Genomic DNA, 22,907 nt, shown 5'->3' with positions numbered 1-22,907 from the left:
TACTGCAATCATACAACAAAAAGAAATAAAAGACATCCAAATCAGCAAGGAAGCAGTCAAACTGTCACTATTTGCAGAAAACATGATACTCTATGTAGAAAACCCAAAAGACTCCACCAAAAAATTGCTAGAACTGATACATGAATTTAGCAAAGTAGCAGGATATAAAATCAATGTACCGAAATCTATTGCATTTCTATACATTGATAATGAAGCAGCAGAAAGAGAAATCAAGGAATTACAATGGCACCAAAAACCATAAGATACCTAGGAATAAACCTAACCAAAGAGGTAAAAGATCTGTACTCTGTAAACTACAGAATACTTATGAAACAAACTGAAGATGACATAAAGAAATGGAAAAACATTCCATGCTCCTGGATTGGAAGAACAAATATTGTTAAAATATCTATACTACCCAAAGAAATGTACACATTTAATGCAATCCCTATCAAAATACCAATAACATTTTTCACAAAGCTAGAACAAACAATCCTAAAATTTGTATGGAACCACAAAAGACCTCAAATAGCCAAAGTAATCTTGAAAAAGAAAAGCAAAGCTGGAGACATCACAATTCTGGACTTCAAGTTATATTGCAAAGCTGTAGTGATCAAGACAGTATGATACTGGCACAAAAACAGACACATAGATCAATGGAACAGAAGACTCAGAAATGGACCCACAACTATATGGTCAACTAGTCTTCAACATAGTAGGAACAAAAATTTAATGGAAAAAAGTCTCTTCAACAAATGGTGTTGGGAAAACTGGACAGCAACATGCAAAAGAATGAAACTGGACCACTTTCTTACACCACACACAAAAAATAAATTCAAAATGGATAAAAGATCTAAATGTGAGACAGGAAACCATCAAAATCCTAGGAGAGAACATAGGCAGTAACCTCTTTGACATTGGCTGTAGCAACTTCTTACTAGATATGTCTCCTGAGGCAAGGGAAATAAGGGCAAAAAGAAACCGTTGGGACTTCATTAAAATAAAAAAAAAACTTCTACACAGTGAAGAAACAATCAACGAAACTAAAAGGCAACCTTCAGAATGGGAGAAGATATTTGCAAAGGACATATCTGATAAAAGGCTAGTACCCAAAATATATAAAGAACTTATAAAACTCAACACCCTAAAAACAAATAATCCAGTTAAAAAACGGGTAGAAGACATGAACAGACATTTTTCTGAAGAAGACAAAGAGATGGCCAACAGTTACATAAAAAGATGCTCAACATCACTCATTATCAGGGAAAGGCAAATCAAAACTACACTGAGATTTAAAAAAAACACAAACAACCCTACAATGAGATCACCTCACACCTAACTAGAAGGGCTAAAATTAACAACACAGGAAGCAACAGGTGTTGGGGAGAATATGGAGAAAGGGAAAATCTCTGAAACTGTCGGTAGGAATGCAAACTGGCGCAGTCACTCTAGAAAACAGTACAGAGGTTCCTCAAAAAGTTAAAAATAGAATTACCTTACAATCCAGCCATTGCACTACTAGGTATATACCCAAAGGATACAAAAATACTGATTTGAAGGGATACATGCATCCTGATGTTTATAGCAGCATTATCAACAATAGCCAAATTATGGAAAGAGACCAAATGTCCATTAACTGATGATAAATGGATTAAGAAGATGTGGTGTGTATGTATGCGTGTGTGTGAGTGTGTATAATGGAATATTACTCAACCATCAAAAAGAATGAAATCTTGCCATTTGCAGTGACATAGATGGAGCTAGAGTATTATGCTATGTGAAATAAGTCAGTCAGAGAAAGACAAATACCATATGATCTCACTCATATGTGGAATTTAAGAAACAAAACAGATGAACATAGGGGGGAAAAAAAGAAAGCCAAACCAGGAAATGGGGGTCTTAACTATAGAGAACAAACTGAAGGTTACAGCAGGGGAGGTGGATGGGGGGATGGATTAAATAGGTGATGGGTATTAAGAAGGGCACTTGTGATGAGCACTGGGTGTTGTAGATAAGTGATGAATCACTAAATTCTACACCTGAAACTAATATTACACTGCATGTTAACTAACTGCAATTTAAATAAAAACTTGGCAGGGGGAAGGGAAAAAATGTAATGTAGAACAATCAGAATACCTTTTGGATTTTTTATGAAACTTCAGAAAAAGAAGACTAGAGTAAAAATAAGCCTGAAACTAACCAAAAACATTTTTTTAAAAGGAAAGACAAACAGTGGGAGAGCTATAAAATTATGAAATATAAAACAATCATAATTTTAATTGTGGCACTAATATAGGAAGACACAGATTAATAGAATGAAATAAAGTGTCAAAAGCAGGTCAGGTGAATAAAATAATTGAATATATGATTAAAAGGGTCATTCTACAACTGGTACTGGAAAAAGTGACAGATCATTTAACAAAATTAGATCATTATCTCACACCATACGACAGTAAAATTCAAAATGGATTAAAATGCATTACTACAAAAAACATATGAAAACTAAAGCAATAAAATATTACAAACTGTTTTGGGCCCATATTCACATAAGATTAAGGAAGCCTTAAAGCCTTTTTACATAATAAAGTGCTATAACAGCTTTTTATGCATAACACAATAGACAAAGTGTTAATATCTTTATCTATATAAAGTGTTTTATAAACAGTAAGAAAAAGCCAAATGAAAATGAAATACTCAAAGACAACATCTAATTCACTACAGAAGAAATACAAATGAGCAATAAGTATTCTTATAAGCAAAATTCACTACAAAACAATGAAATACAAATTAAAACAATCTCAAGTTACCATCTCTTACCAATTATATAGTTAGGTTTTTTTTTTTTAAAGATTTTATTTATTTATTTGAGAGGGAGAGAATGAGAGACAGAGAGCACGAGAGGGAAGAGGGCAGAGGGAGAAGCAGACCCCCTGCCGAGCAGGGAGCCCGATGTGGGACTCAATCCTAGGACTCCAGGATCATGACCTGAGCCGAAGGTAGTCGCTCAACCAACTGAGCCACCCAGGCGTTTTTAAAATAATGGCAATTTCCAGGGTTTTTAAAGGTAAAAGGAAACAAGTAAGCTTCTTCCCCACTCCCCATCTTTACTGAGGTATATACTTGACAAATAAATGTAAAATTCTAATAAAAATACAAACTTGTACATCTTTTCAGTAGGACAATTTGATTATATGTATCAAAAATCTTAAAAATATATGCTTACTCTTTAGCTCTGTACTTGTTCTCCCAGGAATTTATCATAAGAAAAAATTCTAAGCAAATAAAAATGCATAAAGATATTATAGTATTTCATGAAAGTAAAAAATAATTGGGAATTTGTTTAAATAAGCTAGAATCCACAAATATAATAGAATTCTAGGCAACCACTCAACCATATGGAAATAAACTAAGTAACCACACCAAGAAAATATTCATAACACCTTAAGTAAGAAAAAGTTACAAAGAATGTATAGATCCCATTTTTATATAAAAACTTTACACGTAATCATAAACATAGAAAAACATCCGAAAATAAATACTGCAAAACGTTAGTGGTGGTAACATCTGGGTAAAATAATAGTTTTTTTTTTTTTTTGCTTATCTGTATTTTCTAGTTTTGCCACAAAGAATACATATTACTTGTAAAATTAAAAAAAATAGAAGTTTAAAAGAAAAAGAATTCTAGATACATTTAAATACCCACTAAACACTTCTTGAATGTAAAATAACTCACAGTTAACCTCAATATAATTGAAAAAGTTAAATTTATACCCTTACTAATGGGTTTCAAAATCAGATTTAAAGTCTACAAATAACCCAGTAAGTTGTATATCATTAACAATTATTTACTATTATTATGATGTTAAAACCCTTTTCTTATTATTTCAATTAATTTCGGTATAGCTGTCAAAATTTTAAGTTTATTTGTTTTAAAAAAATACTGAAGTTCTAGTTTCTAGTCTGGTATATAAGGAAATTAGAAGTTGTAAATCCCATCTACAAGCAAAAAGCTGGAGAAACTGAAAATAAATAATTTTTCTTAGATCTATCAGAGAAATGAGGTCACAGAGCAAACCACTGCCCCCAAAAATGGAGAGATAAGACAGGCAGATATAGAGAATCACAGCCTCCTGGACAGAAGCCTAATAGCAGAAACCTCTACATATGGACCAGTACCAGAGAAGGAAAATCAAAACCATTATTGACAAATTGATGGAGGTTCCCTGTGGACAAGTTTGAGACTTAAAAAACTTCAACAGACCCAGTTTTAGTGGGGTCTCAACTTCTGTAAGTTTTACCTCCAGAAGCCCTACCAGGTTCTCACAGTGAAGACAAGAAAATTCCCTCCTGCTTCTGGCAGGAAGAAGGAAAAAGTAGCCATTTAGAAATAAGCACTGGGTGTTATACGCAAACAATAAATCATGGAACACTACATCAAAAACTAATGATGTAATGTATGGTGATTAACATAACATAATAAAATAAAATTTAAAAAAGAAATATGCCTGGAACTTCTGTTGTTTTTAACAAGTCCTGCCTTCAAGAAAAACTATTTTCTCAGAACCTGATCAACTGGGGAAGGGAAATACTCAACTCCAGTCCCCCAGCCCTCAAGATGTATAAGGGAAATATCAACTCTGACTTAAGGGGGAAAAAAACCCGAAAAACTGAGAATTGTGAAAGTCAGTTCAAGGGCACAAACTCACTAAGTATAAATGAAGTGTAACTGCTAAGCTAAGAAGAGAGAAAATTCAGTCATATAAAATGATCAAGGGACACCTGGGTGGCTCAGTCAGTTAAGTGTCTGCCTTCAGCTCCGGTCATGATCCCAGCATCCTGGGATCAAGTCCCGCATCAGGCTCTTTGCTCAGCAAGGAGCCTGCTTCTCCCTCTGCCCCTCTCCCTGCTCATGCTCTCTCTCTCTGACAAATAAATAAATAAAATCATTAAAAAATAATAATAAATAAATAAATAAATAAATAAATAAATAAATAAATAATAAAATGATCAACAAAACCTGAAAAGGCAGAAAGAGAATATAAGAAAAAAAATGAAAGAAACAAAGAATATGTGCAACAAGTAAAAAATGGGAGATGTTAATCCAACTATATAAATAACCATATATTAAACATCAAAAGACTAAATACACCAATTAAAAGAGGGACACCTGGGTAGTTCAGTCAGTTAAGCATCAGTGACCTGGGATCGAGCCCCATGTCAGGCTCCTTGTGGGGGAGCCTGCTTCTCCCTCTCCCTCTGCTGCTCCTTCTGCTTGTGCATTCTCTCTCTCAAGTAAATAAGTGGCATCTTAAAAAATAAATAAATACACCAATTAAAAGATAGAGATTTCAAAGTGGATAAAAAAAAAACAAGACCTCAACTATTCGTTGTCCACAAGAAAGCCACTTTAACTGTAAAGACACAGATCAACTAAAAGTAAAGGGATGGAGAAAAATGCCAGATAACACTAATCAAAAGAAAGTGGGAGTAGTTATACTAATTTCAGGCAAAGCAGACTTCAGAACAAGGAAAATTATCTGAGATAAAAAGGGCATTTACATAGTGATAAGGGGATTAATTCTCCAAAAAGACAAAATAACCCTTAATAAGTATGCATCTAACAAGAGAGCATCAAAATACATAAGGCAAAAACAGAACCACAGTAAGAAATATACAAATACACTATTATAGTGGGAGATTTTATACCCCCTCTTAGTAATAGATCTAGCAGGCCAAAAATCAGTAAGGACATAGCTGAAGTGAATAATACGATTAATCAAGTAGATCTAATTGACATTTATAGAATACTTCATCCAACAACAGAATATTCTTCTCAAGGTCAGATAGAAAATTCACCAAGGGGGCGCCTGGGTGGCTCAGTTGGTTAATCGTCTGCCTTCGACTCAGTCATGATCCCAGGGTCCTGGGATGGTGCCCCGCATCGGGCTTCTTGCTCCGCAGGGAGCCCGCTTCTCCCTCTCCTCCCCGCTTGTACTCTCTTACTGTCTCTCCTTCTCTCTCAAATAAATAAATAAAATCTTAAAAAAAAAAAGAAAAGAAAAGAAAATTCACCAAGATAAACCACATTCTGGACAACTATTAACAAATTTAAAGGATTGAAATCGTACAAAGTATGCTATAAAACCAAAATGGAATTAAACTAGAAATCAGTAAGAGAAAGATAGCTGGAAAACCCCAAAATACTTGGAAATTAAACAATACACTTCTAAATAGTACCTGGGTCAAAGAAGAAATCTTAAAAGAAATTTAAAAAATATTGAAAAAGTTTTTAAATGCTTCAAGAGAATTTGGTATCAAAAATTATTCTTCATTTGGGAATAGAGGCAGAATATGATTTGGCAAAAACAACTGAGACAGCAAAAACAAAGAATGAACAAAGAAAGATGAAAACCTAGGGGGGAAAAGTAAATCATGAAGAAAAAGAACAACAGCACATTAGAACTAACCTGAGCAGGGAGAATAAAAGGGATAGAAAAAAAAGCCTCAAATTTGTTTTTGTAGTGTGAAGTTACAAGAAGAAAGCAATTTGGTGGTTTCAGAAAACTACTACCATTCCTTTAAAAGTAATCCTTTAAGGGGATTAAGAAAACCTTGGCCAATAGATTTGGTATTAAACTAGCTTTGCTGTTGGTGCCCCAAAGATCTTTAATCCTGCTTCCTCAAGATCAACCCGAGCAATTGGATTCTTATCCAGAATCACAGTTCCTCCTGCATCACTCTTGCCTCTACTCTTCCAGGTTCTGTAGCTTTCATTTTGAATCTTAATCTCTGCCTATAATTGATCACACTACACCAGACAAATACAATCTTTAGATAACCTGCCATTTGTGACATGCCCTATGCACTTCCTTGCCTGAATCTCCACCAGACTCGGTAAATTAAGTTTTTGAGTATGATACATTCAACGGCCTGGCCATCCTTCTATCAAATACAATGTTCTCCTCAAAATATACACTTGCTAAAGATATTAGCAAATGATATTATTTTACCTCACATAATTTTCTTTTATCAAATAATCTATTTGCCAGTGTAAGTGACTAAAAAGGAAAGTTTAGAAAAATGGAAGTAAGACCACTCTAGCATTGTAAAATATTTATGTTTTGCTCCAAGCTTTTTAATCCTATAGCTCTCCTCAGAATGAAATACATGGACAGTATGAAAATGTTAAAATAAATTATTTTTATGGTAAATGTATAATCCTGCTTTGTATGAAGGCAGAAATTAGATTAGTTATCAGGTAATAAAAAAGCATGATTTGAAGATTATTCTTTGAAGATTACACTGAACAGATAAAGATTAAATATTTTTCAAAATTTTCAAGGAGATATTGGTAATAAAAGAGAAATGTTGACTTAAAGAGCTATTCTGGCATATTAATAGTATTATTATTGTTTCTCCCTCTCCCTCTGCCCTTCCCCCCACCCTCTCGTGCTCTCTCTCGCTCGCTCGCTCTGCACTCTCTCTCTCAAATAAATAAATAAAATCTTAAAAAATAAATATCTTCCAGATTCTTTCATTTTAGAATTAAAGATCTTTTAGCCAAGAGAATATAAATAGAAATTAAGATAAATGAAGGACAAAGAGAAAGACAGCAAATACACTATAAAATGATTTAAAAAATAGAAATACAAGGTAAAAAGGAGGGAAGTGGTAAGGGAGCAAAGAACCAAACCATTTAAAAAAGAATAAAAGGAAGTTTCACAAAAGTTACAAAAAACTGAATTAAGTACACATGTTGCAAATCATTAATTGCATAAAAATATAAATGGTTCATTTAGTGTGTGCTGGCCTCACAAATTCAAAAAAAATAATGGTCCAATTACAAAATGCTTAGTAGAGAGTTATATACAAAATAGTCCTTCAATAAATAAGTACATAGTAAGTAATATACATATACATAGTAAGTAAATGAATTCACTTAATACCTATGCTGAGTAATTGTCAAAACACAAGAGTATTGAATATTACCTCAAATAGTAAAGAAATTTTGGTTACCATAGAACTGGAAAAAGCAAAGAAAGATCTAATAATAACTACCTAAGGATGAAAGAGATTCAGAGTAAGGAACCTTCTGAATTATACAAGTAATCAATAAAAATAATGTACAGATTATTTATAAATGGAACTCTCAATAAATCAAAGTATGTTCCTAAGTATTCTGATCCTCTCCTTAATGCCCTCCAATCCAGTTCTTCAAGTACAGTTAGCCTATTAACCTGAATCTTGATATCCTATAACTTAGAAGAAATCTGAAAGAAAACAGAGTCGACTAATCCACTTTCAGCTTCTTTCTTTTTTAAAGATTTATTTGTTTGTTTATTTATTTACTTATTTTAGAGAGAGAAAGAGAGAGCTCGAGCAAGGGGAAGGGCAGAGGGAAAGGGAGAGAAAGAGTCTCAAGCACAGTCACCACTGAGTGCCGAACCCCACGTGGGCCTTATTCTCAGAACGTGGAGATCATGACCTGAGCCAAAACCAAGAGTGGGATGCTTAACCAACTGAGCCATCCAGGTTCCCTCAGCTTCTTGCTAGATAATCCTAAGTATTATAGAGTGAGTCCTTGTCAAATAAATGTTTTATTTTTTCAACTGTTTTTTAAATATTCACTTAAAAGAAGAGATATGTGAAACTGGATCCCATCCTAATCCCTCCAATAACTTATTTCATAAATAAAAATTAATACCATTGAATGCAACCTAAAGAATCAACTCCAGTCTTATTTTCACATATTCTATGTCTTTTATGTCTCTTATATTTTCCTCTTTTCCAATGACCTAAAGGAAATCTACCCCCACAGTAGCATCACGAAGTAGGAGCAGCTTAGGCTGATTTAAAAATATTCTTTTCCAATTGCTTAAAAGATGTGACCATCTCTAGAAAACAAATTTTAAAAGTCTAAAGTCTGTTTTTCATCCTGTAGTATGCTGAAAAACCCACCCACTTCCTCACATATAATCTAACAGTTCAGAAAGGAAATAGGCAAAGAATTTTGTTTTCAACAACACACACAAAAGCATAGGATACCTGATCTTCAAAACAAAACAAAACTCTGTGACTTTACACAAATTGAATTAAAGGTAACTTCAAGCCAGATGAAAATGCAGTGTGAACCTTTTTTGGTTCCCAATCCAAACAAATCAATTACAAAAAGATACTATGGAATAATTGAGGAAATTTAAACATTACCTGCATATTAGAGTATAAAAAGAAATTCTGTTAATGTTTTTAGATATGATAATGGTATTAGAGATTTTTTAAGAGGAAAAGGAGGGAAGTTTATATTTTTGAAAAGGAGGGGGGGGAAGTTCTTATCTGATCTCAGAAGTTTTTACAGATGAAATGGTATAATGTCTGAGATTTACATTAAAACAATAAAATGGGAGATCAAGATTTGGAAGGTGGTAATTATTGAAACTAGGAGTTTATTAGAGTATTCTCTCTGTTCATTTTCCAGAAAGTAACTAAAAATAAAACAAAACAACAACAGACAGGTGAAGGTAATGAACATGTTTGTGAAAGGCAGAATAATGGCCCCCTAAAGAATCTGTGAATATGTTAGGTTTTATGGCAAAAGGGAATCAAGATTGCAGATGAAATGAAGATTACTTATCAGTAGAACTCGAAACAGGGAAGTTAACCTGGATTATCCTAGTGGGCCCAGTGTGATCATAAATCTTTAAATATAGAAGAGAGAAGCAGGAAAGTTAGTCACGGTGATGCAATGTGAGAAAAATTCAACTGGCCAGTGCTGGGAAGAAGATAAAAGGAATTGTAAGCAGCCTCTAAAAGCCAGAAAAGGAGAAAACAGTCTCCTAGAGCCCTACCAACACCTTGATTTTAGCCCAGTGACACCCATTTCAGACTTCTGACCTCCAGAACTATAAGCTAATAAATTTGTGTTGTTTTAAGCCACTAAGTTTTTGGTAATTTGTTGTAGCATAAATAGGAAACTAATACAATCTTCTAGTAGAATTACATGTTTTTATTTACCTGAGAGGAAATTAAAGCACAGTGTGCTGAAAATTCAAATGAAATACAAATCAAGTAAAGAAAAAATTTACTCATCAAGCAAAGAAAAAATTCTAAATCAAATACCCTTACCACTTTACAGGGAAAATCTTTCCTCTTTCCCCACTCTACCTTTCCCTTTCTGGTAGCCTCAACTTCTTTTCTATGGCTCAACTGCATTACCCCCACTACAATATACCAAAATGATATTAAAATCTACCATCACTGCTACTTTCCTAACACTCTCTCCTTACACATCTACTCTGTTTTTTTATGTACCTTTTTTCCCCCCAGATTTTAAGTAATCCCTATACCCAACCTGGGGCTCAAACTTACAACCCCAAGATCAAGAGTCCAAAGCTCTACTAGCTGAGCTAGCCAGGCACCCCTTTACACATCTACTCTTTTTTTTTTTTTAAGATTTAATTTATTTATTTGAAAGAGAGAGAGAGAGAGAGAGGGCTTGAGCAGGGGGAGGGTCCAGACGGAGAGGGAGAAGCAGACTTCTTGCTGATCAGGGAGCCGGACAAGGGTCTCCATCCCAGGACCCTGAGATCATGACCTGAGCCAAAGGCAGACGCTTAACCAGGCAGACGCTTAACTGACTGAGCCACCTAGGCACCCCAATACATCTATTCTTAAAAGTACTAATTCTATCAACTCTATTCTCTATTATAGTGTGACCTTAATTTTATCCATCATCTTAGTGAAAGTATTTTTACCCTAATCAATTTCCTCCTGGTCTAAATGGGCTCTCTCAGTTCTGATTTGTTTGTTTTTAATTTGTTCCCTTCGTTTTCACAATCCTTGACCTCTCTGCGATGCTGAGACATTCTTGAATTTCTTTCTTAATATTCTTCCTAAAGAAAGGATCAGATTATTTAACTCTACTTTTGAGTTTTCCTCTTATCATTCTGCTTACTTCTATTTCTCCTTTGTTAGGTTTACATTTCTCATCTACTCAGATATTTACAAACTATAAGCATTTCCCTCAGATTCACTCTAACTTCTCAAGTGATTGTACTACTAATGATTTTTAAAGATTTTGGTTTGCAGATTTGTAGAAAGGTTTTTAGTCAATTTATAATGAATAAATTAGACTGAACATTAAGCAATCCAATTAATTTTCTTGACAGTCTAACTAACTTTATTATGTATATTTAGGTAAAGTACTAGTTTTTAATGTCACTGAAATTTACAGATGATTAGCAAAGCAGAAAAAATTTTAAAAACTAGGTTTTCTCTAGCTACCAATCCTTACCTTTTGAATCCAGGCATCAAATATACGTCTAAAACCATCATTACACAATGGTCATTTTTATTTATAATGAAATGTACATATCCTACTATGAAGATGCAAAGATGTTTTTATGCTATTTTCAATTCAAGAGATGTTTACTAGATATATATAATCCAATTATAAGACACTTACCTAGTTAAAAATTAAATATATTCATTTTCAAATTCGTTATATTATGTATCATTATATTCAAAATAATTCCATGTACCATCAAGAACAACTGGTAATTTTAGGCCTGCAATGAAACTAAAATCATACTCTCCTTTCTATAATCTTACATAAGTCCAGAAAATATTTAAGTGATTTTGTTGATAAATCAACCAAAAATATTATTTCACTCTTACTATAGTCAGTTGGCTGAGAATGGTTTATGTCTTAATCATTTTTAACACTGTACAGTAAATATCTTTTGAGCAATAAACTTGTTAAAATATCTCCTTGTATTCCTTCAATGACTATGAATGTTCCATTTAACCAAGCCTCTACACAGGTATTACCGTGGGCCTATTATGCACTTTCTGGAGGTCTTGTACTCTATTCTTTATATCTACTTTCTCTAAATCCTTTAAATATGCTTTCTATTTTTGGCTTTCTAAAATTTAATCACTGATTTTCTAACAGTCCTTATCAATAAATGTTACCATTATTTAGAAAGGAATGATTCCCTAGTGCATTATAAATAAACATTAAGGGATTAGCTTTTCAAATATTAAAAAGATGTTTTAAATTTTTTAATTAAAAAAAGAGCACTGCAGCTATAACCAAAATCTTTTATAAAGATCATTATTTTGACAATTAAGTAGGAACAAAAAACTCAGTTTTCTCTAATATGACTAAAACTCAATTTAAAGCTTAAAACAGGGCTTCTACTTGAAAACTTCAATGAATACAGAGTTATTGCTATTAAACTAATATGTAAATGGTATATAGAAAAATGAGATGGGAAAGCAATACAATCATTCTATCATTAAAAGTAAACTATGTAACTTAACCCTATGATTTTTTGCAGGCACATCTTCAACTGAAGGCAGAAGGAGGTCTACCGAAATGCACTAAAATTCAAGAAAATACGAATCTGGTTTAATCACAAATAATAATCCTACAGGTAAACAAACTTGGAAATTATGTTAAGTTTTTAAGTTATTTCTATATTGAGACATACACAAAGTATGATAACACTATTTTTCATATATATATATATATTTTAGTTGAAGTATAATTAACATAGTGTTATATTAGTTTCAGGTGTACAATATGATTCAATAGTTCCATACATTACTCAGTGCTCATTACAGTAAATGTATTCTTAATCCCCTCTATCTATTTCACCCATCCCCCCACAGCCTCCCCTCTGGCAACTACCAGTTTGTTCTGTGTATTTTAGAGTCCATTTTCCTTTTGTCTTTTTCCTAGTTTGTTTCTTAAACTCCATACATGAGAAAAATCATACAGTATCTGTCTTTCTCTGTCTGACTTACTTCACTTAGCATAAATACCCTCTAGGTCCATCCGTGTTGTTGCAAATGGCAAAATCTCATTCTTTTTTATGGCTGGGTAATATCCCATTATATATATACCACATCTTTATTCATTCATCTATTGATGGCCGCTTGGGCTGACTATTTGGTTTTTATAAATAATGCTGCAATAAACACAGTGGTGCATAAATCTTTTTGAATTAGTGTTTTGTTTTCTTCACATAAATATCCAGTAGTGAAATCACTATATGTATGGCATTTCTATTTTTAATTTTTTGAGGAACCTCCACACTATTTTCCACAGTGGCTACACCAATTTACATTCCCACCAACTCAGCATAAAAGGGTTCCTTTTTCTCCACATCCTCACCAACACTTGTTATTTCTTGTCTTTTTTTATTCCAGCCATTCTGACAAGTGTAAGGTGGTATCTCATTGTGGTTTTGATTTGCATTTCCCTGCTGATTAGAGATACTGAATATCTTTTCATGTGTCTGTTGGCCACCTATATGTCTGTTTTGGAAAAACATCATTTGGGTCCTCTGCCCATTTTTTAATCAATTTATTTGTTTTTTTGGTGTTGAGTTGTGTAAGTTCTTTTTATGTTTTGGGAATTAACACTTATCAGATTATATGATTTGTAAATATCTCCCCCCATTCAGTAGGTTGCCTTGTGATTTTGTTGATGGTTTCCTCCATTGTGAAAAAGCTTTTTATTTTGGTGTAGTTCCAATAGTCTAGTTCTGCTTTTGTTTCCTTTGCCTTTGTGTGTAGTATAAGAAAGTGGTCCAGTTTCATTCTTTTGCATGTAGCAGTTTTTCCAGCACCATTTCTTGAAGAGACTGTCTTTCTTTATTGTATGTTCTTGTCTACTCTGTCACAGATTAATTGACCATATAAGTATGGGTTTATTTCTGAGTTTTCTATTCTGTTTCATTGATTTATGTGTCTATTTTTGTGTCAGTATCGTACTGTTTTGATTACTGGAGTTTTGTAGCATATCTTGAAATTGGAATTTTGATACCTTTCAGTTTTTTCTTTCTCAAGTCGGTTTTGCTATTCAGAGTCTTTTGCGATTCCATGTAAGTTTTAGTATTATTTGTTCTAGTTCTGTGGAAAATGCTGTTGGTATTTTGTTTGGGATTGCTAATCTAATGATCTGTAGATTGTTCTGGGTGGTATGGACATTTTAACAATATTGGTTCTTCCAACCCATGAGCCTGGAATATCTTTCTACTTGCTTGTGCCATCTTCAATTTCTTTCATCAGTGTTTTATAGTTTTTGGAGTACAGGTCTTTCACTTCCTTACTTAAGTTTATTCCTAGGTATTTTATTCTTTTTGCGTAAGTGTAAATTGGATTGTTTTCTTAATTTCTCTTTCTGCTACTCCATTATTAGTGTATAGATACACAATAGATTTCTGTATACTAATTTTGTATCCTGCAACTTTACTGAATTCACTTATCAATTCCAGTAGTTTTTTGGAGTCTTTCAAGTATTCTATATATAGTATGATATCATCTGCAAATAGTGACAGTTTTACTTCTTCCTTACCAATTTGGATGCCTTTTCTTTTTTCTCATCTGACTGTGGCAGCTAGAATTTCTAGTACCATGTGGAATAAAAATGGTATAAGCATAGACATCTTTCTCTTGTTCCTGATCTTAGAGGAAAAGCTCTGTTTTTCAACACTGAGTATGAGCACTATTTGCTTTTAAGATAAGAACTGCCATGCTAAATGAAACCTATAATCCAATTCGTTGACAATATACTAGCACTAAAGAACTTTTTGTAAGAAAATGTGACTGTTCTCTACAGTAACTTTAAAAATTTATAAACATACTTCCTACAAGTCTATAATCCCTTACATGAGCCAGTCCCTGCACTCTTATCCTCTTAAGACAAACAAAGTGAGAGCCTAGAGTAACTGAATAATCTGGCTTTTGTTTCTGATTCTTAAAAAAAAATTAATTTTAATTCATTTGGTACTTAAATTAGTTAACATCTCAACCCTCACAAGGTCGCTTAAGTCTTCTGGTTTGCCTCCATTTCTATTCTTAAAGATGCCCACCTCAACTGTCCATTTTGGTGACAGGAACATGAAATCACTGTCAGATGCTTTATCCATAATGTTATCCTGTACTACCTTTTGTTCTACCAGTGTCAACTATACTACCTTTTGTTCTACCAGTTACAGTATAGAATGAGACAAGTCACACATCTCACAGAATATTTTAATGAATGAAAATTGCAGATATGTATAACTGTGATCATGGTCTTATGCCAAACTCAGTTACAAAACCTCCTAAATAAAATGATGTGAAATTAGAAGAATGTGGAGACAATGGAAAACCTAAAGAAGAGATAATAGTCTGGGATACCTAGGCATTTGACCTCATTCAGCTTTCCGGGGTCCTGGAAAGCCTAATTCTCCACAGCCCACATCTGTGTTTCTTTCTTTCTTTTTTTTTTTTAAGATTTATTTATTTATTTTACAGAGAGACAGACAGAGAGAGAGAGTGTGTGAGTAGGGGAAGGGGCAAAGGGAGAGAGAGAATCCTCAAGCTTTTTTTTTAATAAGTAAGAAATATAAAACAGAAAAAATACTGGATTTAATAATGGAAGAACAAAGCATTAAACTTAGCTATGCCTCCTACCAACTTGGAGACCTAAGGATACCACTTAAATTCTCTGGCCTCAGATGTCTTATTAGTAAAATAAAAATATTTACACTTTCTTTGCCTTCTTTACAGGACTGTTATGAAGGCCAAATGGGAGATCTTACAGATGACAGTCTCTAACTTTAAATTAACCACCTCGTTAGATTAACAAAAACTTCCCATTCTCTTTGTAAAACATAGATTGATATTAATGACTCCCTGAATACTAGATACTAGTAAACTCTAACTAGAATACTTATACTCTCCTACTCTGGCCTAATTAGGTGTAGGTCAGTTAACTATAGGGATGAATATATATCTATTTATCTAGATTTTCTATATATGTATATATACACACACACACATATATCTTGTGTATAGATAAGTATAAATATGTACCTACATCTATACTTTTTATATATATGTGTGTATATATCTATACTATATATATATATGTAGTTGACACTTGAACATGGATATGAACTGCATGGGTCCACTGATGCTTGGAATTTTTTTCAATAAATATAGTATAGTACTATAAATGTATTTCTTCTTATGATTTTCTTAATAACATTTTCTTTTCTCTAGCTTACTTTATTGTAAGAATACAGTATTTAATATATATAAAATATGAACTATGTGTTAATCCGCTATTTATGTTATCAGTAAGACTTCCAGTCAACAGTAGATTATTTATAGTTAAGTTTTGGAGGAGTCAAACTTTTCAGGGAGTTAAGCTTTTGGGGAGTCGAATATATAGAGATATTTGATCATGTGGGGGTCTGTACCCCTAACCCCACCTTGTTCAAGGGTCAACTATATATTCATCATATGTATAAACTAAGTGTCAGATGATATTTACATATCATCTAGAAGGACCTGACACCTGCTTCAAAAGCATATAAGTTCTTATTCTACTTTAAATAAATTAAAACCAAAAAACTATCCATAACGAACTTGGGATGGTTTGTGGAAGAAAAGTACACACAGAACTCCAGTTATAGAACCAATGCTCAACAAAAAAAATCTTGTTCATTTAACAAGTGATTTGTAAATTGATGTATATTTACATGTTTTCATTAAAATAAAATGTTTAAGACCTATATATTTATTAATAACTTTCTGCTTTAATCTCATTTCAATTAATCAACCATGTATATATTGTTTCATTGATGACAACATAACAATAGTGACAGAAAAATAAATTTTCTAATCACAATAAGGTGCTAACTTAACTCTATAGGAATATGCCAGGTGCTATAGGAAAACAGAAGAAGGGAAAAAAACTGACTCTGCTTTGGGCGGGAAAAGAGGAGGCAGTGGTCAGAGTTGGTTTCATGGAAGTAGTATTTTACTATGAGATAAAAAGTAATTGGAGGGGGGCACCTGGGTAGCATAGTCAGTTAGGCGTCCAACTCTTGATTTCAGCTCAGGTCATGGTCTCAGGGTCCTGGGATCGAGCCCCTCCTTGGGCTCCATTCAGCAGGGAATCTGCTTGAGGTTTCTCTCCCTCTCCCGCTACCTCCCCGACCCCCACCCTGTTTGCCCTCTCTCTCTCAAATAACTAAATAAATCTTTAAAAAAAAAAAGTAACTGGGAATTCAACTTTACTAAAGCTGGAAAGGATATTGTCATTAGAAGCAACCGATTAAGAAAAGGCATTGAGATATGAAAATATAGTGCTATCAGGTAATGCAATATGCTTAGGAAATCACAGAAATGAGGATGGAAAGGTAAACAGGAATCCCATCTAAAGGGAACTATATATAGATCAAGTTAAGCAGTTTGACATTTATTGTATAGAGCAGTAGTTTCAAATTGTGTTTCATAGAATTCAAGTTCAGAAAAGGCACTTCTTGTATTTCACAAATATCTGAACAAATGGGCATTCAAATGTATACATACTGAACTGAGATTGCAGTAAACCAATGTAGTAACTTTTTTGCTAACCTTGAACCAAAGTTTCTTCTACCATTTCTGTGTTTTTGAACTTCTTATACATTTGTCACTGATTATAAAGGTTGTAGCTTTATACTTTTACCTTTTTAAGGCCAGAAAAAGTACTACTACCTGCCAGGGATAATATTGTACAACAAAAAACAAATATTAAAAAACAAGCTTTTTATAATAGCTGTATAACTTATTATAATTTATTTTTTAAATGTATGCCAATAAAGTACATTTATTTGTTTTAATAGATGTTATTTACAGGGTTTCACATTAGACTTTTGTTTATAGAGCATCACTGCTCTAGGGAAACCAACATAGAATTTTTAGCAGGGAAATGACATAATGAACATTATAGTTCAGAAATAACCATTATTATAACATAACAAAATCAACTGAAATAGGGTAAAACAAGAGTTAAGAAGATCAGGTAGGAAGTGATTCAAGTGACTAATCAAGAAAATACGATAGAATGAACAGGTACTAGAGATGGCAAAAAGGGAATAAATTTCAGAAATACTAAGGAAATGGAATAGATAGGATTTGATGACTGACCAGAAAATAAAGAGGAGGATGGTTTTCAAAAGAGAAGATTACAGATTTGTACTTTAATTTTGGCCATGTGGAAAAGGTACAAGTACCCAAAAGGTGCCAACTGCTTAGTACTCAGAATAGAATGTTCTTTGCACATTTAATCAGTGAGTCCAAATGAAGTCCCCATTTTAGTAACAGTTCTAATTTTGAAACATCCTTAATCCATTTTTATATATTTTATTATAGTCCAGGTAACCTAAAGTACAATCATAAAATTACTTTTTAAAATTAACTATATTGCTATCCAAAGATGCCATAATACTTTCTCCATTTAGTAACAGTTCAATACTATTAGTGTTCCACTTATATAGCTATCTATCCTTCTAATTTCTTTGAAAGTATAATTTTGTTACCTATATTATTATAGCCCACTGCTTGTAGTCGTTCCACCAAGAACAAGGTGATTTTTAAAACTTTAGGAACAATATAAAAATAAACAATTTATTGCCTTTTCCAATTTATACATCGCCTTCACCTAATTGTCTTGTTTGATCTTCCCAATAACTTTAAGTCAGAAGAGCAGAAATATTTATTACCATACTACAGATGGGAAAATCAAGGTTCAAGGCAGATAAAAGGCTTGCCCGAGATACATGGCTGGCAAGTGACAGAACTTTAAATAAAATACAATCTGATTCCTAGGCCAGTGTTCTTCCTACCATGCCATATGTTTTTGAATTAATACATATTTAACTTCTGGCACTTTTCATGTCTATTTCCTGTCTGAATAAATGGGAAGATAACTATATATCCCATTTTCCTCTCTTGCATTCACCCATTTCCCCTGAAATTTTTAATTTAAAACCTTCTCTACCAGGTTCAAAACCTCAACAGTCCAATGCCACTCTGTTTCAGAGGTCTTTTTTATATCAATTTTATCTTGACAAAAACTCTCCTGCCTCACATTCATGAACTAAGAGAATTTGGAAATTTTTTCAGAATCTTGGAATGGAAACAGTAATATGTCAAAGATTAGATAATCAGGGCATTATTCCCCTGACTAGCAGTTCAAATTTGATCCCTAAGATCCTTTTACATATTTGTCTCATGACCAATATTAAGCCCCTAATCTGACAAAATATCTATTATTTCAAATTGAGAATGAAATTATATACAACTTTGTATACAAAATTTTATGCATACAAAACTCACAGGGGTAGAATTATATCTTTTAATCTGACCTAATTCTAAATAAACTCACTTTCGCATAAACAGATTTAATGTTTTATAATGACCTTACTGGGAATGGAGACTAAGACAATAATTGAAACTTATCTTATTATATAGAAGTTATTTACTACAAAAATAATTTTAATAATTTCAAAACAATTCTTTTGAAGTACCAAAAAATTTAATAATTTCTGTGATTTCAGAAATTTATGATTTGTTCTTATGTATTCAAATATTTTAAAACTATATTCATCTGTATCATATGAATGACTTAGTAGCTTTTTAAATTGTACATGGTAGGTCAAAAACACCTTCCTAGGCTACCCCGCAAAAAAGAAACAATAAAAATTATAAACTATGTCAGAAAAATATAACAATATATATTAACAAAACATTTGTTTTGTAAATTCTCACCTCTCCCCATCAGAAACTCTTTCTTTTGCTTATTCATTAGAAGTTGAACATTAAAGCATAATTACCTGAAATGTTTCCTCACTAAACCAGAAAACAGGCTATTTTTTAAGTTCTTACAAGAATTAAATCCATGGCATTTTTTTATTAAGAATCTGGGGGTGTTTCTCTACAGAATTTTAAACAATGAATGTAAAACAATACCATTAGATCTTTTAAAATGGATGTATTCCTTTAGCTATTATCTATTTACTTGTAGCAACATCTTAACAGGTTTAATCATTTTATACTGCACAGTGACATAAAATAATACTTAGTTTCACTGAATGTCAACAAGGAATTAACCAGAATGATTTTTTCCTTCAGTTTTCTACTTATACATAAATATTACATTAAAAATTTTGTCCACAATTTGGACCTTAACATTGTCTTGCAAATCCTACCTTTTACGGTTGTTTACTTCCATTTTAAACTACCATAGCTTTTTAAATTGATGTTGAAATCAATGCCCAGAATATCTTTATTAATTCAAACATCTATCTATAGAGTTCTCTGCCCAGGACTGCCTAATGCTGGCATCTCATCAATTTCCAGTCCCTAGTGTGGGTGTTGCTGTTGTTAATTCTTCTTTCCTCACAACAGTAAAATAAAGAAATAATAGGCTTTAAGCCAATTCAGAACTTACCTTGCAAATCTGGAAATACTCTGAAGTCAGGGTTTCCTGAATCTCCTCTTTGAGAACCCCTGCAGTCCCTCCTGGATGTACGGAACCACTTCCAGCCCCACCACCACTGTTACTGCCACTGCTGCTACCACTGCCAGGGGAGGAGGCAGTTAAGCCATCCAAAACTTTTCGGAAATTAAACTTCTTCATTTTAAAAACTGTTGAGAAATTCAAAGGAAAGGGTGACTTAACACATGAACTTATACCCGGGTAAAAGTGTTTAGCTTTTCATTAGTCAAGGCAGTAGCCAGTCCTCATTTTACGAGCACTGGCTATAAATGACTAAAAAAAAGAGAGAGAAAGTCATACTTCATTTTGTCAAATTTTAGTTCAAAAAGGAACATCCTTTAAAAAGAAATAATAAAATATAACTCTAAAAGCAACAGTATTTCCTCCTCATACATCAAATTTTCAAGGGCTTTATCCCCAGCTGTAGCTACGCTTTATCAGCACTGGGGTAAAAATAAAAGGCAGTGTCATCATCGTCATTAGCATTATATCATCATTATTATTATACAATCAGACCGGAGTCCAACAGACCAAGACTCTGTCTCTCTTAAGGGCGGGCTTTCCTTCTAAAGGTTCAGCTCAGAATATTTTCAGAAAAACGATGTTGGGGTTGTGCGGTGGGAGAGCCGGTATTTACTCTACTACCACCCTCTGGGCTCTCCCCCCATCATCTTCAACGCTCCCTTTTTTTCAGTAGGTAATGAGGGGTAGGCCTTTTTCCATCCCCCCCCAACAGCCGGACCCCAAAACATCTGCGGGTGACCCAACAGCAACAGCCGACGGGAGGGGCGAGCGGCGGCGCCGGCTGCCTCCGCTTCTCCCTCCGCCCCCCCTTCCCTCCCAGCGTCTCCAGCCCTCCTCCCTCTTCTCCCACCCTCCACCCACCCCCTCACCCCCCACCCGCTCTGCCCGCAGCCGCCGCCGCGCTCGCCCACCCGTCAGCTCTCCCCGCAGCACCGCGGCGGCTCTTGGGGGACGTGAGGCAGTGGCGGCGACAGCTGCGGCCCGAGTCCCGCCTCAGCCTGCTGGGCGCGCAGAGCCGCCGCTCCCGCGGTGTCTCCCCGGGCCGAGCGCCTAGGCACCGAGCACACACGAACACCCTCACACAGACATTAGCGCGCCCAGCCGGAGCACACGCAACCCTCACACAGAAATTGGCACGCGGGCGCTCACGCTCATGAACACACACACAGGTGTGACGGAGCCGCGGCTAGACGGCGGCGGCGGCGTCCCAGAGGGATGACTATCTGACTCCCGACTTAGGCACCTTCCTCGGCCGCCACTAGCTGCCTGCCAACCCGAGAAGCTGAAGGTGCGGAGGGAGGCGGGCTCGCAGGCGTCACTCCCGCCCGACTGCCGCCGCTTCTCGCGTCCCTCTGGTCGTGGCACCCGGCGCTCTCCGAGGTCCTAACCAGGCAGGCAGGCTCGAAGGAAGGCTCCGCCCTCCCGCCGTGGGCTGCAAGCCCCGCCCCCTGGTTCGCCCCGCCCCCTCCACTTCGGGCCGCGCGGCGCCGGAGAAAGGGGCGGAGAGCTCCGGGACGTCAAAGGGCGGGAGTAGCCTCGGCTCCAATCCTAGGCTCCATAGGGCCAAGTTCCGTGGTCTCGAGGCGCGGAAGAAATTTGGGGATAGGCCGAAGAAAAAGGCAATGAAAGGGGGAGGGGAGAATTTAGAAAGGTAGGTGTAGTATTTGATTGACGGCGAGATTGGCCAGTATGATGGGGGGCCGTGTTTTGGGGGCTGTAATTGGCGCTACCTGTTGAAGGACGGAAGTGTGAATCAATAGAATGCGTGGAAGCGTGCAAACTTGGGCGCCCTGAGTCCGAGGCTGCTGGAAGGGTTTCCCTAGGTCTGACCCAGGACGATAATGTGAACGGGGCAGGTGATTTTGCAGTTTATCACCTCTACTCGCTCTCCAGGTGCATCTATTGGGCTTCCCTCACTGTCCTGCCACTTGCATAATTGCTTAACCTCTGCCAGAGAGAATTGTATTTCAGTAGACTTTTGTTGGAATATTTAGCCTTTCAAATCCTAAGGAATCAATTGCTTACCTTGTTCCCTCTAATACGTAGAATTACCCCTTCCCCCATTTTCACATAAACAATTTTTTTAAAGAAACATTTCTCTAAGTAAACCGTGTCAGTGATATATTTTAAGCTTTTTCTACGAGTCACAATTATCATTTTGAAAGATGCACTATTTGGTGCAGGATTAGAAAACATAACAGCATCAGGATGGGAAAATTTGGTTCTGAGCTCTGACTTGATACTGAACTGTGGAAAATTTAGACCTTGATACCTCTGTCTGTGAAAATGAAGAGAGCAGCTCAGGGGGCCATAGCTACCTTTAGACTTCAATCTGGGCAACACAAAAGAGCTCATTAGTAATCATCTCATATAGTCGTACATTTTAGAGATCTTCTAGGATGGCATTTTTTTTTTTTCTGGTGGAGGAAGAGGATGGGATGAAAGGAAAGACCTGAAAGAGAAATGATTTGTCCAAGGTCACATAGCGAGGAAATAGAGATGGATTAGACACCAGTTTTTCAGATCCTCAGATCAATGCTCACCTTCTCCTTTTGAATTT

The 22,907-nt window shown here is 35.0% G+C and overlaps 1 protein-coding gene across 1 annotated transcript in view; it reads right to left on the bottom strand.

Annotated features, from left to right (window-relative positions):
• Positions 1–21,636, bottom strand: part of STXBP5L (syntaxin binding protein 5L) — a 429,885-nt gene extending 408,249 nt beyond the window's left edge. The window contains exons 1-2 of the mRNA XM_045902962.2: positions 21,515–21,636; positions 20,276–20,472 (exon numbers count right to left, since the gene is read on the bottom strand). Coding sequence (XP_045758918.1) covers positions 20,276–20,464 — 189 coding nt within the window. The 5' untranslated portion in view covers positions 20,465–20,472; positions 21,515–21,636. The remainder of the gene's footprint in view (positions 1–20,275; positions 20,473–21,514) is intronic.
• Positions 21,637–22,907: the final 1,271 nt, after the last annotated feature.

This window comes from Mirounga angustirostris, unplaced genomic scaffold (genome assembly GCF_029215605.1).
Source record: "Mirounga angustirostris isolate CCGP_5_RB_7025 unplaced genomic scaffold, mMirAng1.0.hap1 SCAF_1, whole genome shotgun sequence".
NCBI lineage: Eukaryota > Metazoa > Chordata > Mammalia > Carnivora > Phocidae > Mirounga > Mirounga angustirostris.
This window is presented reverse-complemented; position numbering and strand designations above follow the sequence as displayed.